This window comes from Schistocerca americana, chromosome 6, assembly GCF_021461395.2.
Source record: "Schistocerca americana isolate TAMUIC-IGC-003095 chromosome 6, iqSchAmer2.1, whole genome shotgun sequence".
NCBI classification, from domain to species: Eukaryota; Metazoa; Arthropoda; class Insecta; order Orthoptera; family Acrididae; genus Schistocerca; species Schistocerca americana.
In genome coordinates this window covers 377,313,656-377,339,702 of record NC_060124.1, presented here as the reverse complement: position 1 = coordinate 377,339,702, position 26,047 = coordinate 377,313,656, and the positions used below count along the sequence as shown (strand labels likewise).

General features: G+C 40.1%; 1 protein-coding gene across 1 annotated transcript in view; it reads left to right on the top strand.

The window, feature by feature from the left end:
* The first annotated feature begins 11,640 nt into the window (after positions 1-11,640).
* Positions 11,641-26,047, top strand: part of LOC124620157 — an 88,016-nt gene continuing 73,609 nt past the window's right edge. Inside the window, exon 1 of the mRNA XM_047146827.1 lies at positions 11,641-11,792. Within this exon, the coding sequence (XP_047002783.1) occupies positions 11,641-11,792 (152 nt within the window). The remainder of the gene's footprint in view (positions 11,793-26,047) is intronic.

Below are 26,047 nucleotides of genomic sequence, written 5' to 3'. Positions count from 1 at the left end.
ACAGTCTGCAATGGGACATCATGTCAAACGCATTTTGGAAACGTTTAAATATGGAATCTGCCTGTTTCTCTTCATCCATAGGTCACAGTATATCATGTGAGAAAAAGTCAAGCGAGTTTCACCTTAGAGATGCTTTCTAAACCTGTGCTGATTCATGGACAGAAGCTTTTCAGTCTCAAGGAAATTTAATATAATAAAACTCACAATATGTTCCCTTGCATTTTTCCAGCCACTTGGGACTCTGCACTGGGCACGAGATTCATGATAAATACAAGTTAAGTAAGGGGCAAATGCTGTAAAGTACCAAACCGAATTAAACCAAACTGGGATTCCATCTGGACCTGGTGACTTATTTGTATCAATTCTTTCATTTGTTTATTTATGCCAGGGATACTTATTGCTATGTCATCCACAAGGACCCTGTGCAATCATCAAATGATGGTTGTAAGATTCACATGCATGAACAATTTCTTAAAAGAGAAATTTAAAACTTCACTTTTCATTTTGTTATCTTCCATATTGCACCTGTCTGGTCCACGACTGACTGGATGGAAGCCTTAGCTGCAGTTAGTGATTTTATGCAGGCTCAAAATTTTCTCAGGTTCTCGGCAAGATCTTTTGCTGAGGTATGACGGTGTGATGGCAGTAATTGTGGGCTTTGCACACAGATATTTAAACAGATGCATGCATGTCTACTAACCTTTGCTTGTCATCATTTGCATGTTCTTTTTTGAACCAAGAGTGCAACAGCCTTTGTTCTGTCAACATTTTCCGAATTTTGTTGCTAAACCACAGTGGGTGTTTCCCATCCTTAATCTATTTAGTAAGCACATACTTCTCAAGAGCATGATTTACGGCCTGTTTGCAGTTTATCCATAATTCATGTACATGCGTCACCCTAGAACGAAATGTGGTCAATTCATTATTTAACAAGGAACCCCTTGAATGTGAGGTCACAAGTTCAATATTTACTAAGGGTCATTTAAAAGTGTTGTGTTAGCAATTATGACAAGAAAAATATTGGAGAAGGGTGTCAGAAAATGAGTGTCTGGGAGGTGCAGAGATCAACTTTCTATGGGATATATGTATTACACTTGACCAAAAGGACATTGTCAACACTCAGTGTTCAAAATAAAGTATTAACTTGCACCATAGCACTGGATGAAAAATGACATGCCACAGTGAACACACAGGTTCGCACCATCAAAATTGAAGGTGAACTCTTTGGGAGCTACAAACCGTACAGGACATTTAGCTAGGTATCCTTAGGTATCCACTCTTAAAGAATGTATATAGAACATAGTGGTGTAATGGGGTGATGAGAACTGATGGAATATGATGGCATGTAACTGAATGTGAAACAGACTCTCATGGAGCTTGTTGTAAAACTGGATATCCCTTAAGATGTAGTGGCAGGCAGTCCAGTAATATGTTTTACAGGCACGGAAAAAGCAAACATCTGGAGGCTGAATTTGTCCAGTGGTTCCAGGTGGTATGAATCACAAAGTCACTAACTTTTCAGGAGGTATAGGCTATTCTAAAGGAGTATAATTTTAATGCACTGACCAGGAATTAAGCAAACTCAAATTATTTTGACCGGCTATTGGTCAGAAGCAGTGCTTATATCGTAGTTGTACTTCTCTTATGCCCATTTTTCCAATCTCGCTTTCTGTGACATAAATATTCCCTACTGCCCTTGCAAGATCAATCACATGAGAAAGAATTGTAGGGGGCAGAGCAGCTCCAACTTCTCACAGTGCAATAAGTAACTTTACAGCCAATTTACCACTCAGATTAACTGTCAGAGTAATTGTATATGAATGCATTAAGGCATTAATGTTAGTTGATTTTGATACAACTCTCTTGGTATCTCTAATTTCCAGGATTCCTTTCACATGCTGTTCCTCTTCAAATTCTGATTGATCAGAGTTGAAAACAAATTCTTTACTGAGTGATGGGATAATTTTTTTTATTTCATCTACAAATTTTTGGACTGATTCCGCAGTTTGCTGTGAATCATCAATTTGATGCTTTGTTTGAAATTTCCATATCTTATGTCTTCCAATTCTGTAGCACTGTTTGAAGTTATGCAGCATCCTCTGCTTCCCTTGAAATCACTGTAATCTATGCCACTCTCATTTTGATGTGTATAATGTATTAGGTCACTATGATGCACATCCTGTAAATTGTATCAAGCACCCTTTACTATGCTGTGGATGATTTTCCAGATACAGCATGATTATAATAAAGTTAAACTTTCAAACAGCTGTAGAAATAACACCACTGGTCAGAATGACCTCAAATTGCAGTAGAATACAATCAGAGAAGGGGGGGGGGGGGTAATGTGTGGCAGAAGAAAAATAAATAGTTACAAAATGTAGTAACAGATTGTGCTGTAAGCATAACAGTTTAATAGTGGTCAACTACAAATGACAAATGAATCATACAACAATGCCTAAGATGTACGTCTGATGTTAAACTGTACTACTCAGTGTGCATGGGTATACAGGTGTGATACTGTTAGTCGTGTAAGACCATCCACCGCGGCAAGGCCATATTACATCCGATGAGAAAAATCGGTTTTTAATTGTCATGGGGCCAAAAACTGCATAAAAATCATCACTCATATCGGTTTTTAATTGTCCTGGGGCCAAACACCACATTAAAAGCATCAATCACATAGATTTTTAATTGCCCCGAGGCCAAAAACTTCATAAGAAGTATCAATCAAAATCAAATTGGATTATTAATTTCTATGTGACTGGCGCAAAACATTTTCAATATGCTGTCCACCTTTTTCTGCAACAAATTGAAATCAAGAAACAGCATGTTCCACAAGTGATCAAATTGTTTCCAGGGTCATGTTCAGAATGTGTTGCGCAATGCATGCCTTCGATGCAGCTAAGTTTGCAGTTGGAACACTGAGCACAACATATTTCAGATAACCTCCAGCCAGAAGTCACACAGATTAAGATCAGGTGATCAGGATGGCCAGGCTATAGGGAAATGGTGGCTGATAATTCTAGCATTTCCAAAATGGCGCTTCAGCAGCTGCTTAACTGATTTGCAATGTGCGGAGGTCCGCAATCTTGCATAAAAATGATCCCATCCACGTTGTTGAAGAGCTGGAATGATGGGGTTGTGCAAAAGGCACTTGTAGTGCTTACCAGTGACGGTACAGGTAACAGAATCGTAAAAACCTGTCTCTTTGAAAAAATATGGCCCTTTCATAAATGATGCTGTAAACACACACTGCACAGTGACCTTTTCAAGATGAAGTGGTAAGGGTTGATTTGCGTGTGGTTTTTCTATTGCCTATATTTGACAATTCTGTGTATTTGACATATCCTGTCAGATGGAAGTGGGCTTTGCCTGTCCACAAACTCTTCCACAGTCAATCATTGTCCACTTCCATACGAGCAAGAAATTGTAAAGCAAAGGTATCTCTTGCTGGCAGCTCAACAGGGAGCAACTCACGCACATGCGTGATTTTGAATGAATAGCAAAGATGGATGTTTCTTAGGATTTTATGCACCATGCTCACGGGTATGTCCAATGTTCGGGCAAGTCTCTGTGCACTACAAGTTTGCACACCACCGTCCATCTCCTCTTGTATTGCTGTGACCACTGCTTCCACTGACGTCGAATCAGTTCATTTCCTCCCTCTACGAGGTCGCATACCAAAAGAACCCGTCTTTTCAGATTTCCGAATCATTTTCTCCAGACCCATGGCAGCCATTGGACCAATGCCTTTTTTTAAACCCTTCAGTGTCCGGAACTTGTGCAGAGCGACATGTGCACCATCATCTTTCTTGTAATACAGCTTTATAAGCAGAGCATGATTGTGCATTGAGACAGTCATGGCGAATGTCACAGATGCGAAAGGAGAAAAAGCCATGTACACGTCATGTTTATACCAACTTCAATGAGTCATGCGCATGACAGGTGTTTTCATTTACATATTCTAACACATACAGCACCATCTATTGATCAATTTTCACACTATTTTTTTTCTTGTGCCATTCATTTTCCTCCTCCGAAAATGTTCCATTGCAATTTGACGCCATTCTGACCGTTATTTCTACAGCATTTTGAAAGTTTAATTATAATCACCCTGTATATAATAACATTTAGTACCCTCTCCTAGGGCGATGATTATTCTTTACTATGTTTCACTGGAGATGGGAACTAGTGAACTACAAGGCTTGATGCCTGTTTCAGTATCACTTTCGCTTGTTAAGCATGTATAATAATGATTGTTTCCCTCATGTACAATGTCTGCACAGTCGAGACTATACGTCACCACACATTCCACTGACTCATCTTGCAGGAACGCTAATATTTCCTCTGCCACTTCTTCCTCACTCTGTGAAATTTCTTTGGTTCCTTTCTGATGGAATGTCAACTTTGGCAATTGTTGTAGGTATAATCCAATGTTTGCTTTGTTTATCATTATAATTGACCTGCTTTGTATCAACACCACTTGCATTGTAGCACTGTTGTAAGTCACTTATCGACTAAGTAGTTCAGTTACGCTCTGTAGCCTCAGACACTGCTCATCATTAGGTATCTTCTGTCCTGCCCCCTGTTGCGATTAACAGCCAATATTGTGGTTGCATGGTAAATGTTATTTGGGGTGTCAAATGCCTTGAGCATCATGAGCCTTTTGCGACCTCGCACTCAAGGGGTTCCTTGTAAGTGAGATGCTAACAACTCCTTATCTGCTCTTTCTAGCACAAACACTGTTCTGATCTTTTTGACTGACATTTGTGACCACAGTCACCATGATATCGTGATCACTAATCCCCATCTCTGTACTGATGCCACTGATAAGGTGTAGCCTGTTGCAGCTCCAAGCTCTAAGGTATTTCCATTGCATCTCGGCTGCCACACTAGCTGCTCAAGACAGTTATTGGAAAAGTTTTCAAAAGTAATTTGCAAGACTGTCTGTGTGGACACCTTTTAGTGAATCCATAGACGTCCATTCCATAACTGGCAGTTAAAGTTGCCTCCAACTAGTATTGTATGATCTTGGTAGTTACACACTACTGACTGTAGACTTTCTTCGAATGACACTACATCTGTCAAAATAGAACTGAATGGACTGCAAAAAAGGCCCAACAGTTAATTTGGTTTCACCTAGACCGTTATATACAATTGGATAACTTCACTGTCAAACTCACTTTCAACCTCAATAGAAATAATACAGAGTGCGGCAGTCAAACCTGCATTTTTTAAATGAGTGTAAAATAAACACAGATGCAGGTGTCAAAATTTTATTCATACAATTTTATTTTAGGTTAAAAAGCATTTAAGAAACATTGACACATTTTTTTCATTGTTTGAAAATAACATCAGCAAGATGGCATCCTTCTTGATCACGGCATTCATGCAGGCGATTTACAAAGCTGTCCATCACATGATGGAGCATACCCTAAGTGATCTCCAGCCAGATTCTTGCTTTGAGATCACCAACGTTATGAGGTCTTTCCTTGTACACTTTGCTTTTAAGGTAGCCCCCTAAGAAAAAATCACAAGCTGTAAGGTCGAGTGAATGGGGAGGGGGTGGGGGGGGTGGGGGGTGCAGCAATCGCTCCATTCTTGGAGATTACCCGGTTAGGAAGAACATTGATGCTCATGCGGGCTGTATGACTTGTTGCTCCATCTTGTTGAAATAAGGTTTCGTCATTCAGTGCATATTGACGAAGCTAAGGTATGAAGAATGTCCTTAACATTGTTGTTGAGTGGTACTTAAGATAGGTAAATAAATTAGTGAAATCAATGTGAAGTGAAGTAGAAATTAGAAAATAAATGAAAAACTTAGTTTAGTTTAGAAGAATTACACACTGGCAAACAGCGGGCAGAGCAGCAGTGACAGAAGAGCCAATGACCATGAAGTCAGCATGTTCAGGAGAAGCCATCGCCCTCCCCACATAAGCGGAAGCTGTCGATTCAGCCGTCAGGGCATTGCCTGACCGGCTCCCGTGTTTCTCAATTGTCACATGTGATCAAAGGCCCTCGCCTTCAATGCAAGAGCCAATTACCGACGTTAAGAAGATTCTTTGAGAAGCTTTTCAACATGACAGAAGAGGCAATGACCGTGAAGTCGTTCACCTCCAGCGAACTGAAGTGAATAAATGTGTGAGACGCAGTGGGCCCGACAAGAGAGTAGTTTTCAGTTCAGTTTCGGAGCTGAAGATCGTCGTGCAGGAAGAGACTACACCGTACACAGAAGTACCAAGTCCGCTGCTGTGATGGACTAGCAAGCAGCAGCCTCACCGCCAGAAGACAGAAGTTATAAGGTATTTGAAGACTGATTTCTACATACCTGGGTGACTCATGAGGACGGGAAGGAGACGGCCTCACATCAGCAGTCACCTGTGAGCTGGAATGAAGATCGGACAGCCGAAGACTGGCAAGCTGGAGTCCGTTGTTTGAGTCCGCGACACTGGCCTTCCCCTGGCATGCTGCTCCGCTGGCCGAGGCACAACACACGTGGCTGCTTAGAGAAGAGAAACACTGGGATGCCACATCCAAGGTATCCGATTCACGACTTCGTTCTCAATCATTAAACGGGCCACCACACGAGGCGCATCTCCAGTCAACTGGGCGAGACAGCGACACGAGATACACACCACCAGGCGTAATCAGACGCCGCTGCTGCCGCAGCAGAGGCTTCGCAGACAACACAGCTGCCGCTCTCCCAGCCAGAACAATTGAGTAAGGAAACAGTTGCACAAAACTTTCAATAAAAGTTATCTTATGTAAAAATGCTGTTTCATTCTACCTCATAACCGAGCCAAGGAAGAACCCACCCTGCCCACATGTTGTTAAGAAAGATAAAGTAATTTATTTAGTGTTTTTCACCCTGACATAATGCTTTAGAATTAAATGCCCTTTGCAGTAATGCTCATCCTGACAATTGACTAGCATCAAAAGAGAAAACCCAGTTACATTTGGTGTCAGAGAAAAAACCCTTGGCTCAATATGAGGTGTGAATGACAGTCACTAAAGGTCCACAGCTAGTATTGTTTAATGTGTGAAAGGATAGAGGTTTGCATAGCAGTCGTAATATTTTCTTTATTTAGAAGTGTATTTTCTCTCATAATTTTAAGAGTTTGTTGAAAATATTTAACCATCTTTTCAATTCAGTGTAGTAAGATTGTGAAACTAATAGTTGTAAAATGATGACACGAAATCATACAAAGTCAGAGTCAGCACCACAAGCGGTTCCTACTGAGGAAGCTATTCAGAGCTTAGTTAATCAAATAGCACAGCTTAAAAATGATGATAATGCATTATTTAAACAATTGTGTGAGATTAGGCAACCCGGTTCAATCCCTCCCACCCTAGATTCCTCAGCAGCAGCCTTGGTAACTCCTTTTTCAGGTAAACCTGGTGAGGACATAACAGCCTTTTTTGATGATTTAGTAGCAGCTGCAAAGTTAGGATCATGGTCAGATGAACAGCTCTTACAAATGACAAAGTTAAGATTGATAGGAGAAGGTAAAGCACACGTATTATACCATGAAGAATTACGGAATGCTCCAACATTTGAGGAATTGAAGAAAGGATTACTTAAACGTTTTAAAAAACAGAACAGCTGTAGGTTTTATCGGGAAAAATTAAACACTATCACTCGGAGGCAAAACGAGTCATTAGAAAGCTTTGTAGATAGGATTAGAAAAGCTAATATTAACACCTATCAGTTGACAGCTAGTGATGAAACAAATAAAGTTATTTTACAAGAGGCAGAAGATAGAGCTCTGGACACATTTTTACGTGGGTTACCTCCTGAAACGTCTCGTCGTGTCAGGGCAGAGTTTCCTAAAAATTTAGCGGAAGCTATATCTGTGGCGATGCCTTTCAAAGAAATAGAAATTGCCACCAGATATAAAGATGTTTTAGGTGCGATTGACAGGGACATATAGCAAAAAACTGCAGACAACCTCAGTGCACTAATTATCAAAGAATAGGTCACACATTCAAGAAATGCAGGTCTAAGAAAGTTTTTGGAAATAGAAATCAGTTAAACTTAAACGGGAATGTCGGAGCCGCCGCCAGGCGTTCCCAATAAAATTTCATGCCATTAAGGTGAATGTGAAGGCGGAATGCTGGTTATCTGCCACCATACAGGATAAAGAGGCAAGGATACTGGTGGATACAGGCGCAAACATATCAGTAGTGAGTAATGAATGCATTGGAGAAAAGAAATACGACCCTCCAAGGTATAGATTGAGTGGGGTAGGAGGAGGTACAATGAAGTCATTAGGATGTACATCACTGATTTTCTATATTCACGGTGTACAATTTCAAGAAGACGTAGAAGTGGTAACAAAGGTCGCTGACGGGTACGACGCGATCCTAGGGCTGAATTAAACATCACGCTAAGATCGACCTCAGACAGCAAACTGTAGAACTTAGTGGAATAGTATTTCAGCTAGGTGACACCGCTGCAAAGGGCCCACTGCCGCAAGATTTCCCCAACCGGAAGGCGAAATCAACTACACTGGGTGCAACGTCCTTCAAGGTTGATTCGCGGGATAAGATACCATTTGGCTCAGGAAAACTTTTCTGGATGACCGTTGACCTGAGGTACCTACAGATACAGTGTGTCTAATAGAGCCATTAGAGGAAAATGAGGAATTAGATGTATCACATTGTTTTGTATGTAGACGTTGAGGGTGAAAGAAAAGTACCGGTACATATTGACAATTTCGGAGTGGAGGACAAAGAGTTGCATAAAGGAATATTCGTAGCTACAGTCTGTACGTTTGAAGAAGAAGATTTCACTTGGTCAGATATTACTGATGGTCAGAAACCAGACGCCTATAAAACCGCATTACACCAAAAGATTGAGCATTTGAAAGGAAATTATAAACACACAATATAAGCAGTTTATTTGAGTTCCAAGATTTATTTAATGCAGAAGGTCCACTGCCAGCAACAGATATCACACAGCATAGGATCCCAACAGGAAATAGCCCCCAGTTTATAGGAAGCCTTATAGAGTTCCGCATTATTTACAGCCAGTACTGGATGAATTTTTAGAACAGCATCTAAAAGATGGAATTATAGAATATTCTGATTTGCCTTATAATTCAAATATTGTAATTATTCCAAAGAAGTCTCCCGACGGTATGAAACGATGTAGATTTTGTTGTGACTACAGACACCTTAACAAACAAACTATCTCAGATGTTTATCCTCTTCCAAACATTACAGATATCATTGACAGTTTGGGTAACAGTAAATACTTTTCAACAATCGATTTACGTAGTGGATATCATCAATTGGAAGTTGCACCTGAAGACAGGCATAAAACAGCATTTTCTACCCCTGGAGGCCACTGGCAATTTAAAAGAATGCCTTTCGGGTTGAAAAATGCACCAGCAACTTTTCAAAGACTACTCGATGGAGTATTGCGAGGACTCAAAACTCAGCAATGTTGTGTGTATCTAGACGATATTATTGTATTCTCCAAAGACATTAATGAACATGCTGTGCATCTGTGTAACGTTTTTCAGAGACTTAGAAAAGCTAAATTAACATTAAATATGGAAAAACGTAGTTTTGCATTGACAGAGGTTACCTACCTAGGACATGTCATTAGTGTAAAAGGAATTAAAACAGATCCTCGATTAATTTCGGCAGTTAAGGACTTCCCAACACCACAACACGTTAAGGAAGTACAAAGTTTCATTGGTCTCGCATCGTATTACTGAAAATATGTTCAAAATTTTGCTGAAATTGCCCGACCCTTAACCCAATTATTGAAAAAGGGTGCAAAATTTCATTGGTCTGAAGATTGTGAATCAGCATTTCAAACCCTTAAATATAAGTTAACACACAGTCCAGTATTAGCCTACCCAGATTATAATAAAGAATTTATTTTATCCTCTGACACAAGTGGTCATTCAGTAGGAGTTGTTATGAGTCAGAATATTAATGGCACGGAACACCCCATAGCCTACGCTTCGAGACAACTAACAACGGCAGAAAGAAATTATTCCACAACGGAGAAGGAATTGTTAAGTGTTATTTATGGCATCAAATACTTTAAATGCTACTTGTATGGTAGGAAATTCAAGGTTATTACAGACCACACAGCTTTAAAATGGTTGCTTGGGTTAAAGGATCCATCTAGTCGTCTCACCCGTTGGGCCCTATGTCTTTCCGAAATGGATTTCGAAGTTATCCATAAACCAGGCAAAGAACACACGAATGCAGATTGCCTAAGTCGGAAAATAGCACTTTTGGAAGCAACAGGCCGAAATACTGAGGACTGGAGAAAGGCACAAGATGAGGATACAGAATGCAAAAAATACGCAACTCAAAAACTATTTTGTTTTGAAGATGGTGTATTATGCCATAAAACAAAACTTGGACCACGAATTGTTGTTCCCCAACACCTCAGACAAGAATTAATGGCAGAGGCCCACGATCATATCCTTGCAGGACACGGTGGACAGCGGACAACTGAAAGACGATTAGCAGAGCGATTTTGGTGGCAAACCAGAAAGCAGGATGTTACGCAGTACGTTCGTAATTGTATTGTGTGCGCACAACGAGCTGAACTTTCTCGTTTAAAAATACCCTTATAGAGGCTCCCCGAGGCTTCATGCCCATTTCAAATCTGTGGAATGGATCTCTACGGACCATTTCATAAAACACCTGCTGGTAATAAGTATGTTCTTATGATTATAGATCACTTTTCACGCTATCTAGCTATGGTGAGTCTTCCAGATCAGCAAGCAAATACAGTTGCCCAAGCCTTAGTTAACAACTGGATACTTAAATTTGGCGTACCTGAAGCTGTTATCACAGATCAGGGATCTAATTTTATGTCTGAATTAATGAAACAGCTTTACCACTTACTAAAAATACATAAATTACGCACAACTCCGTTACACCCTCAGTGCGACGGACACACACAAAGAGTTCATCGGACAATTGGCAAGATGCTTAGTTATTATATTAACAAACAACATTCTAATTGGGATACGTATTTACCAATAATCGTGTCGGTGTACAACGCCAAAACGCATGAAGCAACTGGCATGTCACCTTATGAAGTGGTCTATGGGAGAAAAATGCCGTCCCCTTTTGATGTAATCAGGCAGAAAAACGGAAAAGTCAGAGAAACAGTAAAAGATTTCTGTCGAATGATGAAGGATGTACGGAAAAAGGTTCAGAAATCTAATACAAAGGCTTTGGAACAACAGGAAAGATTAGGTAATGCCCAAGCTAAATATCCAAATTACAAAATTGGTCAGTGGGTGATGCTGTCAACCCCATACATAGCGAAAGGAAAAATGAAGAAATTTGTATCAAACTACAGAGGTCCTTATCAAATTATTGAGATCACGTCACCAGTCAATGTTAAACTGCAATTGCCCACCCGAACTACTATTATCTATGCAAGTCGTTTAGAACTCAGTTATATTGTTGAATAGCGCTCAGCATTCACAGTAACAGATTGCCCTCTTTCGTTCTCCAAAAATAAGGGCCTATTATTCCCGATAAAGACATTGCACCCCAAACTGTTACCTTGGTTGAGTGCAGGAGTTTTTCACGGAGTTGGTGAGGGTTCTGGTCACTCCAATATCTAAAGTTCTGTTTGTTCACAAATCCATTGAGATGAAAATCTGCCTCATCACTCATCCAGAGGTTGTGAACAAGCTGCTCATTTTCTTCAATAATTTGCAAAAGACTTCCACAGAAATTCTGTCGGACCATGAAGTCGTTATTATTAAAAGCATTAACCAATTGGATTTTGTATGGGTGGTGATGTAAGTCTAACCTCAAAATCCTTTGGACAGTCCCATCAGAAATTCCAAGCCCAACACTCTGTCTAGACGCTGATCTCTGGGGACTTCTTCCCACAGCAATTCTTACACGTTCTACATTCTCGGGAGTACGCACTGTCTTCGCTCTGCCATCTCTTTTCCTTGTTGTTTTACTGATGTTTTCAAAGTTTTCGGCCCAAGTTTTTATTGAGTTAAACGAAGACACTGCCCTGTTATGATTAATTTGAAAATGTGTCCAGAAATGACGCTGAGTGGCTACATAGCTACCACTTTGGTAGAACGCTTTCACTGCAAATGACCATTATTGCTTAGTCCATAGCTCCTTGGCTGCTGAAATGCTTTGTGTTGGGGAACGCAGTGGTGACCTTGATTACTCGCCCCCTCCCCCCCCCCCCCCCCCCAATACTTACACCGCTGCAGCACACTAATAATAAATGCAGGTTTGATTGCCACATGCTGTATTTTTGTTAGCTGCAATGAACACCGCCGCTCTGTGGGTGTCTAATCTGTCTTTTCGATATACGATCCATGACTCACTAAACATCTCAGAGCTTTCTACTTCATGTTTCAGCCTTCCCCTTAGACATCCTCTAATCTCTTAGAGGCTCTGCACCTGAAGTAAGTGGCCAATTTAACTTATCTGTTGGTTGAATTCACCAATGTCAATTAAAATTAAGCATGTCCTAAATTTTTGCTGCCTGTGTAAGTATTTTTGTTTGTTAATGAGCAGGAAAATTACCCACTTAAGAGCTCTTATTGTTAATTAATACAGCTGAGAACAATGCGCCACCTGAATACTATATTCGGGTTGCGTGAACCCCACAGGCAGCATTTTCAGGGCCACTGGTTTAGACTATGACCCTGGTATCATCACCAAGCAAGTGGCTTGCCAGTTTGAATTAAGCCAGGTGACAATGTGGAGTATTCTCCATGACAATTGCCACTCTCCATATCTTTTCCAATGCATGCAGGCCTTATTATCTGTGACTTGTATCTGCATTAACAATTTTATTGCTGGTTCATTGCAAACACCACCATGATGCTGGGATTTCTGTCATTCATACTATTCAGATATGAGGCCACCTTAATAAGGCTTGATAATGTCAACTTTCACAACACCCAACTGTGGGTTATGGAAGGAATCCCTACGGCATGGTGGCAGTGAATCATCATTACTGGTTCAACCTCAATGTGTAGGTGGGAATTATTGGTGACCACCTCGTGAGACCAGTCATCCTTACACAGTACCTCAAAGGTGATGCTTATCTGCAGAGTAGTGAATGGTCTGATTGTTCCATCTGTTTTGACCCGCATAGTTCATAACAGCTATTAAGGCAATCACAGATAATGTTTAATAACAAGTCACTTACATCCTGGTAGATGGTGACCACAAGATGACAATTATGGGAACAAACAAATAAAACATTCAATATATTCAGTCACGTAATGAAATGAAACTAACGGGACAAAAATAAATACAGAAACACACAATTGGAACCAAATACTTTGCTTGACTTATAGAGCTCAAATGAATTATATAGTTCAAATGAAGATAGTGTTATGAGACACCCCACTTCCCCCCCCCCTCCCCCCTCCCCCCCCCCCCTCCCACACACAAAGAACCGTACTAATCATTATCTCAAATTTAACTGGACAACAACACGCCCCCTACAAAAGCATTCCATTTCAAATATGTCTCATTAAAAAAAGAAGAAGCCAAATATTTGTAAGAAAAAAGACTATAAATATGATCACCACTCATTTCACTCACTCCAATCAAAGCTGTGCTCTTAGCTTCCTGCCTAACCTACCCCTCAAAAAATGTGCCAAATTCAAAAACAGCAAAATGTTTGTGAGAAACAAGGTTATAAATGTAATCACTAATTTTTTCACTTGCAGTCAAAGTACTTTTAGGTTCCTGCCTAATCTTACCCTCATAAATCATGACACATACATGAAGAAACAAAAACATATTTGTGAGAACTGAAATTGTAAATGTGGTCACCACTCAATTCTCTAGCAACTATTTAAGGAGTGCTATCAGGTTCATGCCACACTTTCATAAATCATAAGGTATTTGGTACAAACAGCATAATTTACACCACTTACTTCAAAACATCACACAGAACATCCCCAGTCAAAGCAAATGGGCAGAATCTGTTCCAGCACTTGGCCCCCTTACCTGCAATTCCTGTTTATCCTCTCAAGGGTTGTGTTTTGCAGTTTGTCCCCAGGTAGCAAAACCAACTGTATATTCTATTATATGTTTTATATTATCATCATCAGTATTTGCCTATTTTAACCTGCTTGATAATAACACAATTCTCCTCAAATGAGTTGATGTAGACACTAATTCTCTACCCATACACAAATAACTAAATGTGTTGCATTGTGATGCATTAGTTCCAGTAGCATCACATGTCCTACTTTCAGACAGATAGCACAGTTTTACTATTGCATTCCTCTCATGGAAGTGACAGAAAGCTAATATAAAGATACAACTACAACCCTTCATTGTTTCAATGGTTTCCATGGAAATGAAACAACAAATTTTTTAGTAGTTTAAAATTGCAAAGTCCTCAAAATTTTTATAAAGATCCCACACTTAGAGAAAATTATGCAGACAGAACAATCAGATGTACATTCCTTGAAAACTGTATGTGAATGTCCATACATATGTGAATGTGAAGATGCTAAACATCAAGGTCAAGCTATTAAAGTGCTTATTGAACTGAAAGATTATGGCTGGCAGGACATCTGTACTTGCTACATGTGTACAAGGTCAGACAGTCTCATTTAAATCATGTTTCAGAAGTACATATGTTATAGTATTTTACTGAAAAACTTTTACCTGTCTTCAGAGAACTGTGAAAAAAGTCTTGTGGTGCTGGCATTTCTCAGTGTGTAGTCACATCTGTAACTGATTCGTTATATGTTTTGCCTACTTAAAGGAAAACTCTTTGCATCCTAAAAAAAGATTTAAAAAATGTTGACAGTGGATAAAACTCCTGCAGATGAAGGCTGGGGGCATACTTAACCACATGTAAAAGATCCTCCCACCCCCACTCACCAGCACAAACAAGCAGGTCTCCCTTCCACACAAACTTCATGATCTGCCGTGAAAGCATGCTTCACAAGACCAGACTTGTCCATTCCACGTATTTAACCCTTTAACTTCTCTGGCCATGTTAACACGCGTGCCCTTGTACCTGTCCCTGTGTGCACTGAACGTGTTTACACGCGCCACCAGTCCTCCTTTATGGGTGACGTATTCAGAGTACTAGGTAGAAGCACTGGTGGCGTGCATAAACATGTTCAGGGCACACAGGGACAGGTACAAAGATGCACACGTTAACATGTCCAGAGCAGTTGAAGGGTTAATGTGCTGGGAATGTTCAGTGTAATTATCTGCACTGCCTGTGCTCTTTGGCCCATGTCTGCAAGGAACGCTGTAAAAATCTAGCATTCCATAGTTCAAATCATCTTTTTCAGCAGTGTATTTCTTAATTTAAAGAGAGAATAAAAATGTACTTTGATGCAGGGTTTATTTGATATGAATACTACATTGGCTGTCACTGAATACCAAAAGAGGAGGTTAACACCTCGGTTTTCCTCTTTCTATGTCCAACAGACTGTGTATTTGTAGCTAGATTTCACAGTCACTTTCACTCAGAACTCAAGTAGGCTAGAGCTGTTACTTTGAACTCTGTTCAAGTACTTTACTTCAGTCTGCAGAAGATCCTCATCTGAAGCTGACATGAGCCTGTGCATTAACATTTGAACCAATAATTCTTTTCTTTATATTTAAAATCAGAGTTGTGACCATTTAAATATGTACTAGTGTGTATGGTTTTTGAAGCACCATATGACTCAACAGACTATTAACCTTATTATTAATTAGGATCTCCTGAAGATGCAGTATACTGTAATTCTTCAGATTTTCCTAGCGGCCTGTTGACATCGTGGGATGTTGGGTATTCTGCCAGTTATCAGTGTCATTCTTGCTTGATATTTGGACAGTGTGACTTCTTCATAATGAGTCACATCATCAAATTGTCATGCAAGAAATATGCTGATATCCAGCAGAATACCTACCATCTCAAGATGTCATGCAATACACTGTTTTTATCTTCAAACAAAATTTAATGGTAGAATATGCAGCATAAAAATGGTCTACATCTACATGTACACCCATATGCTACAAACCTATTTGAAGTACAGGGCAGAGGATGCATCCCATTGTACCACATATCAATCTATGAATGACTCTCAATGTTGACAATTTATGGCAAAATTCAAAAACTTGTAACTTATGTTGTATTCTTTCATAAAATTTGTCCTCATTGACTAAATTTTTCTGATGAGCAAGTTTGGTGGTTGATTTTTCACTATCATGGTGAAATATGTAATGTGGATGGCTGCCACATTGCATGCTTTTTATATCCACGACTCTAACAGCCTCTCCTGTACAAATGTCAACCTCACCTACCCGAGTTGCAGCTAAGGATTGCTGCACGGTACACCCTGTTATTGCTAACGAGGCTCTGACGACCGAGTGTTTCCCGGGATAAGGAAACGCCCCCTATCAAGTGCCAACGGTCTCAAAGAGAGCGGATGAGCGGATAGAGGCAGGGCACTCTCTTGTCCTTGGAGTGAGAAATTGCTCCTAAAGGCGGAAGAACTTCACAGTCAACGGCATAGGATGGAGAAGGCAACGGGAAACCACTCCATTAAAGATCACTCAAGATATCCCAAGAATCAGTAGCGCACCATGCCAGAATCTTCTGTTAAACATAAATCCGGAGTAATAGTCCCCCAATCGGATCTCCGGGTGGGGACAATGGAAGGTCAGGCAAAGTTGAAGAATACACTAAAAATAGCAACATGGAATGTAAGAACACTCCTCCAATGCGGGAAATTAGAGAACCTCAAACTAGAGATGGACAGAATGGGAACAGACATAATAGGAATATCTGAGATGCGATGGCCTGAACCAGGAGACTTCAGATCAGGAAATTATCGTATCATTCATACAGGTACTAACCAAGGAACAACTGGAATCGGTGGAGTTGGAATAATTCTAAAAGGAAAACTCGGGAATCTAGTCACAGGATATGTGCAATTTAACTCTAGGATAATACTAGTCAAAATTGGAACCAAACCAAAGAACACGGTAATAGTACAAGTCTATATGCCGACATCGGCAGAAGAAGACGATGTAATAGAAACAGTGTATGAAGACATCAACAAAGTTATAAATTATGTTAAAGGTGAAGAGAACTTAATTATAATGGGAGATTGGAATGCTAGTGTTGGAGAAGAGAAAGTTGACGGAATTGTAGGGAAATATGGTCTAGGAGATAGAAACGAAAGAGGAAGCCGGCTAATTGAATTTTGTGCCAAAAACAAGTTGGTCATAGCGAACTCCCTTTTCAACCACCATAAAAGAAGAAGGTACACGTGGAAAGCCCCAGGAGATACTAGAAGACACCAAATCGACTATATATTAGTAAAATCGCGTTTTAAAAACCAAATCAAGGATTGCAGAAGCTACCCGTCTGCGGATATTAATAGTGATCACAACCTTGTAATGATGAAATGCTTACTCAAACTCAAGCGATTAGAGAGAAAAACGAACAAAGTATGGAACAGAGATAACCTAAAGTCTGAAGAACTAGTGATCCCTTATGCACGGAAAACTGATGAGATGGCATCAAACATTATTCCCGGGAGTACTAACGAGGAGTGGAAACAAATCAAAGAAGGCATACATAAAGCAGCAGAAGAATTTATTGGGAAAGCCAAACCTGTAAACAGGAAAGAGTGGATAACACCTGAAATAATTTGTCTAATGGAAGAAAGAAGACTATACAAAAATGCCTCTGACGAGCAAAGCGAAAACAAATATAGAAAGCTTAGAAACCAAATAAACAGAGAATCTAGGAAAGCAAAAGAAAATTACCTCAACAGCATTTGTAAAGAGGTGGAGGAAAACATGGTTAAAGGAAAAACTGACTTGGCCTACAGAACAATAAAACAAAACTTTGCTAAACGGAAAGTAAAATCTTCAGGAACTATAAAGAACAAAGAGGGCAAGGTACTATTTGGATATGACACGCTGAAGAGATGGCAAGAATACATTGAAGAGCTATATCAAGGAGACCCTCTAACAGATAATATGATAGAATTAAGCGAAGAAGTAGAGAAAGAAGAACTAGGGGACACAATTCTGAAAGATGAATTTGAAAAAGCACTAAAAGAACTACCAGATAAGAAAGCGGCAGGTGTTGATGATATACCTTCTGAACTAATTAAGAAATCAGGAGACAAAATGAAAGCTACATTACTGCAACTCATACAGAAAATATACAAAACAGGTGAAGTTCCTGAAGACTACCAGAAATGCATCATATTCCCCATACCTAAGAAAGCATCTACTATGGACTGTGAAAACCATCGAACACTCAGTCTTCTTTCACACGCATCAAAAATTCTAATAAGAATAATTTTGAAAAGAGTTGAAAACCAATTGAATAGCACTCTAAGTGAAGACCAATTCGGTTTTAGAAGCGGTGTAGGGACGAGGGAAGCAATCTTATCTTTAAGACTAATAATTGAGAAACAAATTTCCAAAAACAAACAAGTATTTATAGCCTTCGTAGACCTCGAAAAGGCATTTGACAATGTTGTATGGCCAGAAATGTTTAGAATTCTGAAGAAGGCTGGTCTGAAATATAATGATAGAAGGATAATCTTTAAAATATACCAAAATGAAACAGCCTTAGTTAAGAAGGAAAACAAAGAAGAAACAGCAAGAATAAGGAAAGGAGTGAGACAGGGATGCCCACTATCTCCAGTAATTTTCAACGCATATATCCAAGAAGCAATAGACAAAATAAGAGAGAATATTGAAGTAGGAATAAAACTTAACGGAATGAAAATAGATATGTTGCGATATGCAGATGATATCGCCATAATTACAGAAAGGAAAGAAGATTTAGAAGCCGCACTCAATGAAATGGAAAACACCTTAAAAGAACAGTATGGAATGAAAATAAATAAGAAAAAGACTAAAGTGATGGTGAGTGGCGCCCTGAACTACAATGAACCCATACGAATAACAATAAAGGGAGAGAAACTAGGGCAGGTTACAGAATTTAACTACTTAGGTAGCAAAATAACAGCAGATGGAAGGAGCAAAAGTGACATTAAAAACAGAATACAACTTGCCAAAATAGCATTCAATGGAAAAAGAAACTTACTGACGAGTAGAAATGTTAGTTTAGACGTAAGAAAGAGAGTCATGAAAACCTATGTGTGGAGTACAGCCCTTTACGGATGTGAAACTTGGACTAGTGGAAAAGAAGAAAAGAGAAGATTAGAGGCATTCGAAATGTGGTGCTACCGGAGAATGGAAAAAATCAGCTGGCGAGACAAGGCTACAAACGAAGATGTCCTCAGAAGAGTGAAAGAAAACAGATCTCTTTGGCGAAATATACAGAAAAGAAGAATAACCTTCATAGGTCACATTTTACGGCATAACAATTTCATTAAGAGAATATTAGAAGGAATCATTGAAGGAAGAACTCGCCGAGGACGACCTAGATTAAGCTACATTCAACAAGTAATAAATGACATCGGGTGCCAGACCTATGCAGATATGAAGAAGAAAGCTGACAAAAGAACGGAATGGCGTGCTGCTGCCAACCAACCTGTGGGTTGATAACCGAAGAAGAAGAATAGTAATGGAGTGGGACCCAACAAAAAACAATAATAGCTTTACATGCTGATAATAAGCACTGGCATCAAATCAGAATTCAAGTTCTTATGTTCAGTGATTCTCCATTTATTTATATGAAGAATAATGAAACTAACAAGTAATAATTACAGCATAAATTTGTTAGATAATTTATTTAGATACTCTCATTATCAAACTGAACTGAATTAAATTTTTAGTATTGTGGAGGCACCAGAGCTCATATTAGGCATTACAAGTGTCAGCATAGATACATAGATCACAAATAAATGTGCATTATATTACTGGTCACTGATGTATCACTTTGTAACACTACAAGCACAATAATAAATATGTTATGGTCATTTCATGTCTTCAATTAAAAATGCGTCAATTTCACAATGTCTCAGTTCTAGTAGAAAATCTTTGATTTTTTTCCTTCTTTGGAATTGTCGATCTGGTAGTTCCCTGATGCATTAAGGTACAATATTGAAGAGTTTAGTTGATTTATGTACAAATAATTTGTTTTTATTACAGTGGCATAATACCAGATCATTTTTGCCTGAAGTACTGTACTTGTGACAAAAGTCATGTACCATTGGTATCTACAGTAGTTCTCTATATGCATTTCACATTGAAATATATGCAATGATGGCAGAGTCATATTCTTTAGTTTTCTGAAGCAAGATGTACAGTGAGTTGTGGGTGCCGGACTGCGTATTATTCTCATCTCTTTCTTTTGTTGTTTTAATACTCAGCTGCTTCCTTTTGATGGGTGCCCACTATAGTACCATGCATTATATTATCAAACAATGGAGTGTAACACTATTGTGAAAAGGAAAGTTGCTGCTCACCATATAGTGAAAATGCTGAGTCGCAGATGGCAGAACAATAAGACTGTCACAAATAATAGCTTTCGGCCAGTAAGGCCTTCATCAGAATTAGACAGCAAACACACATATACACACTTCTACAAATGCAACTCACACACACATGACTGCAGTCTTAGGCAACTGAGGACACACTGCGAGCAGCAGCAGCACTGGTGCATGATGGGAGTGGTGTGTGGGTGGGGGTAAGAAGGAGGCTGGAGCAGGGAGGGGAGGGACAGTAGGGTAGGCATGGTGGACAGCGACATGCTGTTAGGGAGCATGGATGGACGAGGTGGAAAGATGGCAGGACAGCTATGTGCAGTTGGGAGGTTTGACGGAGGGAGCGGTGAGGTGGGGAGGGGTGGGGGGGAGGGAGTGGGGATAGCAGAAAAGAAGAGAAGTAAAAAGACTGGGTGTGATGGAGGAATGAGGGCTGCGTGGTGCTGGAATGGGAACAGAGAAGGGGCTGGATGGGAGAGGACAATGGCTAACAAAGTTAGTCATTAGTCATTGTCCTCTCCCATCCAGCCCCTTCTCTGTTCCCATTCCAGGACTATGTAGCCCTCATTCCTCCATTGCACCCAGTCTTTTTACTTCTCTCCTTTTCTGCTAACCCCCATCTCTCTGCTCCCTCCATCTAACCTGCAGACTGCACATAGCTGCCCTATCCTCTTTCCACACCATCCCTCTGTACTCCCCAACAGCATTCCACTGTCCGCCACACCTACCCTACTATCTTTTCCCCTTCCCGCTCCAGCCTCCTCCTTGCCCAACCCAGTCGCCATTCCCATCATGCACTGGTGCTGCTGCTCGTGCGCACGTGTGTGTGTGTGTGTGTGTGTGTGTGTGTGTGGGGGGGGGGGGGGGGGCGTATAATTTGACGAAGGCCTTACTGACCAAAAGCTATTATTTGTGACGTCTTTTTGTTGTGCCTATCTGTGACTCAGCATCTCCACTCTATGGTGAGTAGCAACTTTCCTTTTCACAATATTGACACTTTATATTATTATGTATGAAGGAATAATAGACAACTTCCAGCCCTGGAATACTGAGCTGTTTCTACAGAGCTCATATACCTTTTCTAATATTACATGCCTCTTTCATAATGTTATTATCCCCAAGACAGTTTAAAATTAGTTGTTATCCCAAGGAAATTAGCAATGCTTGATTCTTGTTCCAATGTGTGTCATGATTCAATATAATATGCAGGTCTTGCACTTTATCTTGATAAGGCAGTTTGCTTTACACTACACTTCAACATTATCAGCAATTACATCTATTTCATATTTCAACATCTCTATTGTCACTGGTGTCATACAGACTGATAGATCATCAGCATTTAAATAACTCCATGTAAATGGTTGCATTATGTTGTATGGCTGGTCATTAATATAAATAAGACAGGAACCAGTACGAACCGTAAGTAATATCCATGTGCACTGGCAAGTATCTACCATTGACAATCACTTTCTGTATTCTACTACTTAAATAAGATTTCACTAAATGAAAAGCATATTCTGTAAAACCACAGAACTGCAGTTTATTAAATAATGCCTCATGGAACGTGAAGTCTTCACGGGTTGTCAGCCGAGCAGCATTGTTGTCTCGTAGCAATGTTTCGATGGAATGCATTGCCATCATCTTCAGGCGAAGTGTCGGGATATCTTCGGTCGCGGGCTTATATCTCTGCTGGACCGCTCTCTGCTTCCCGCGGCCGTCCAATCACGCGCCCGCGGAATCGTCCGATGCGCCTGGATCGGCCGGAGGTGGGGGGGACGTGTGCGCAGGGTTTCAGTCCCAGCGGTCGTCTCTGTCTGCTCCGTGCATGGCCCTTGGTGGAATGGAACGTTCTTCTCTGATTTTCCTGATTGCAGGCTCCCAGGCTGTGCTGAGATGGTAGCCACTGTTGCAGTTGATTAGGTTGTTGTGTAACCGTATTCTATGGACTCTTTGATTACGGAGTCCCAAAATCTGTTTGTACTGCATATTTTCTTTGTGTCCTCGAAATCAAAGGTGTGCTTCTCGCCAATACTACATTACGTCACAGCAGATTTGTTGGTCTGACCCAAGTGTACATCCCTGATGTGTTCACTGCGTCTGTCCTATATATTGCATCCCACATTCGCATCCGACTTACACATACCTGATCTCAAACCAAACTATTATTGAAGATCTTGTTCTATTTGAAGTAGTTTACAATTTGTGTATTCAATACAACTTCAATTACTTTAGGTGGTACTGACACCTGCCTGTAACTGCGACAACTTCAGGGGCTACTGTACTTATGAACAGGAGTAACTTTTATTACTGCATTTCCCTTCAGAACAGGAATTCCAGTATGCATCAGTAGTTTCACTGGGTGAACTGATCTACATTTTAGCATTGCTATATCCTCACAGTTCACATGGCTTGCATGAGAAACCACCCAGCCCATTAAGAACACTGCTCTGTTGGTTAAAGAGAGGAAATATATTTTTATGGAAACTATGAATTGCAGGAATCCATGGGAAAGAGACAGATGTACTTCAGTGGAAGGACAGGAATTCATAAATGGAAAGCTGCATTGAACAAACTGAAACAAAGGAACTAGTTTCAGTTACCTGTTTTTCAAACTGTTCATGAAAATGAAATCTTCTTAAGGGCCACTAACTTGGATGTAATCCTTACACAAGACTTCATTCCACCCAAGAGCCTGCACACAAATATGTTGTGTAATGGTCATTGTCTAGTTACAGTACAGAGAAAAAGCCCATTTATCTCTGTAAACTGTGGTAACATTCTTACTGTATTTATCTTTATTAAATGTCTAATAACCCCACAACTTCCAAGTACTGGTAGTTTGTCACTGCATGACAGTTCCATCACGTTTCCATTCTTTTTTTGTATAGTCATTTTGCAACAGATACATTTTTTCTTTCTGTTGATCAAAAAGATAAGTTTTTCCACCTGTTGCTTTCAGTTGTGTGTGCATGCATTTCTGAAAATATATAGTTAACTTTTAGATGACTTCAGGCCTTAATATTGTGCTGTACAATCTAAAATAAAGTACCAGTTATGAGAGCATAGTCATAAAAAATGAACTAAAACTTCACACTGAAAACACAATTATTATGCGAACACAAAAATATATACAGAGCTGAACTTCCTACTTCCACATATAGATTTTGTTCCTTTTTTACATACATAGAATGTTCTAATAAATTTTGATATTCCACAGATAAGTCAGTCCCAAAACGTTCCAGAAATATCCTTTGTTAAATGATTAGTAATTGTGGGAGACAAGAACTGTACTAGTGGCCCAAACATCTCCAATCAGTAACTATATCTATTACATTATGGCGGGTGATGCACAGCATGTGACACAGCTCTCCTTCCTCTTGAAACAACCCACTGTTTCAAAGCAGACTAAAGCTCTATGGATCTGGGTCTAGTCAGTGTTCCACATGACAACAATAGTGCATATTCATGTTGGTTACGATGTTCAGATGAAGCTACTTCCATTGTGGAACTAAATCTTTATGTTTTATGTATTGGAAGCCCCTGATGTTAATCATACACTAGGACTGTAAAAGGGCTTTGTGCAAAGGATGTGGATGATGTGTCTGCCTTTCTTTCTCAAGGTAGGATCATCACACTCTACTTTGTCAGTGGCACCTGACAAATAACAGGGATCTGTTATGGGGCAGATGTACTGGCATGATGCCCTCCATTCTCTGATTGTCCACTCCATCATGCCTCTGTGGTTTTGGTGGGCTAGAATAGACCTGTAGTTATTCCTTGCTTCTTAGAGCCAACTAAAAGGAGTCTTACACCTAGTGGAGCTTTTATGTTGCTGACTCAGCCATTTTATGACACCCATCCATTTCAGGTCATTTCATAATCTTTCCCTCAACCTTTTTGGCTTAATTACTTAGGGTTTTTTTTGTTGGGTTTGACCTGCACTTTTCTAAATTTCACTGAAGTATGGGCTGTTTGCTGGAGAGCACCTTATGTCGTGCATAGACTGTCCACAATGTGCTATGATCTTTTGCAACTATTATTAAAGTGGATTTACATTTGCACCCAAATGCAGGGATTGTACTACTGATGCCTGAGCTGTAACCTCCCCGTGCATGCTCTGGAGTAGGCACCTGTCCAGTCTCAAACACTGGGACTCCAGGCAACAGTTACTATGCCAGGTAGCCTTTGCTATGGCAGTGTGGCACGTGTGGGGAGAGCCTCTGACAGTAGCAAGTGGCATCAGGGAGGATAATCTGTAATGAAACAGATCAGACTCACTGATACCAGTGGCCATGCCAACATACCGCTGTCAGTAGATATGAAGCCAGATTTTACCATACAGGTTTACAACTCAGTAGTGTTCCTGTCTTTCGCCATGCCATGTGATGAGAGTCAGTTAAGGAGAAACAGAGGTGGACAGTTCACCCAGTTCTTGGTGTCCTCCAGAACTGATGGAGAATCACAACAATGAGGTCACTGTTTTTCATTGAAAATATTGAGTATTGGTTCAAGGAAGTTGCTGGAATAGAGAAGATGAGAAAAGCATATTTGTTGATCAAAAGATTGAACGCTAACCAATGACAAACTTTCAGGCCTGCCTTAAGCTCGAGTGATATGAACCACCTCTCTTCATAACAAACTCAATAGGATTCAAGGTATCATCTTCCATTCGGACCTAACATTACAAACATGCAAAGAACTACATGCTAATATAGGACGCCATGGTGTCCATTTTGTTCATCACATCTAGGAAGGGCCTAAAGATAATAGGGTGGATACTGGAGCTTTCATCCTACTCATCAATGGAAATATTTTACCTGAGAAAGTTAATGTCAAGATTTATAGCTGTGCTATCAAGCCCTATTTTACTCCTCCTATGAGATGCTTTTGGTGCTAGGCTTGGGACACATGTCCTGTTGTACTAATGAGCCTGTTTGTGGGGCATATGGCAGGACAATACATGAGGGCAGACATTGTAGACAATCCCGTAAATGTGTAAACTGCCCAGAGCATCATTCCCCTCATCCACTGACCAGTTCAGTTTCCAAGAGAAAGAAGAAAATCCAGGAATATAAAACACCTGACCCCCTGTTTTATAAAGGTGCTAAGTAAAACTCTAAATGACTCCACTTGCTAGATATGATGACTAAGTTTGCAAACATTGTGTCAAATTTGCACATGGTATGATAGCAAGGTCTCATACAGCAATTCCTGGCCTGCTGTTGCATTTGATTGCTCCCCCCACCCCTTTCCACAGCATGTCTCCCCCCCCCCCCCCCCCCCCCCTGAGGTCAAGCCTTGTAATACCAAGAAAGAACCACATTCACATGGAGCTCTCATAGGAGGAGGAAAATAGAGCTTGACATCACAGCTGTATACCATGACATTAACTTGCTACATCAGAAGATCAAAGGCAAGGATGAAAGCTCCAGTGACCATCCTATTATCCTTAGGTCGTTTCTGGATGTGATGGACAAAATGGACTCCAGGCCACTCTGTATTAGCACGTAGTTCTTTGTCTGTTTGTAGCATTAAGTCCCAATGGAAGATGATATCTTGAATACTAATTGGTTAGCATTCAAAGTTTTGATCAATAAAGATCCATTTCTCACCTTCTCTTTTCCAGTGAC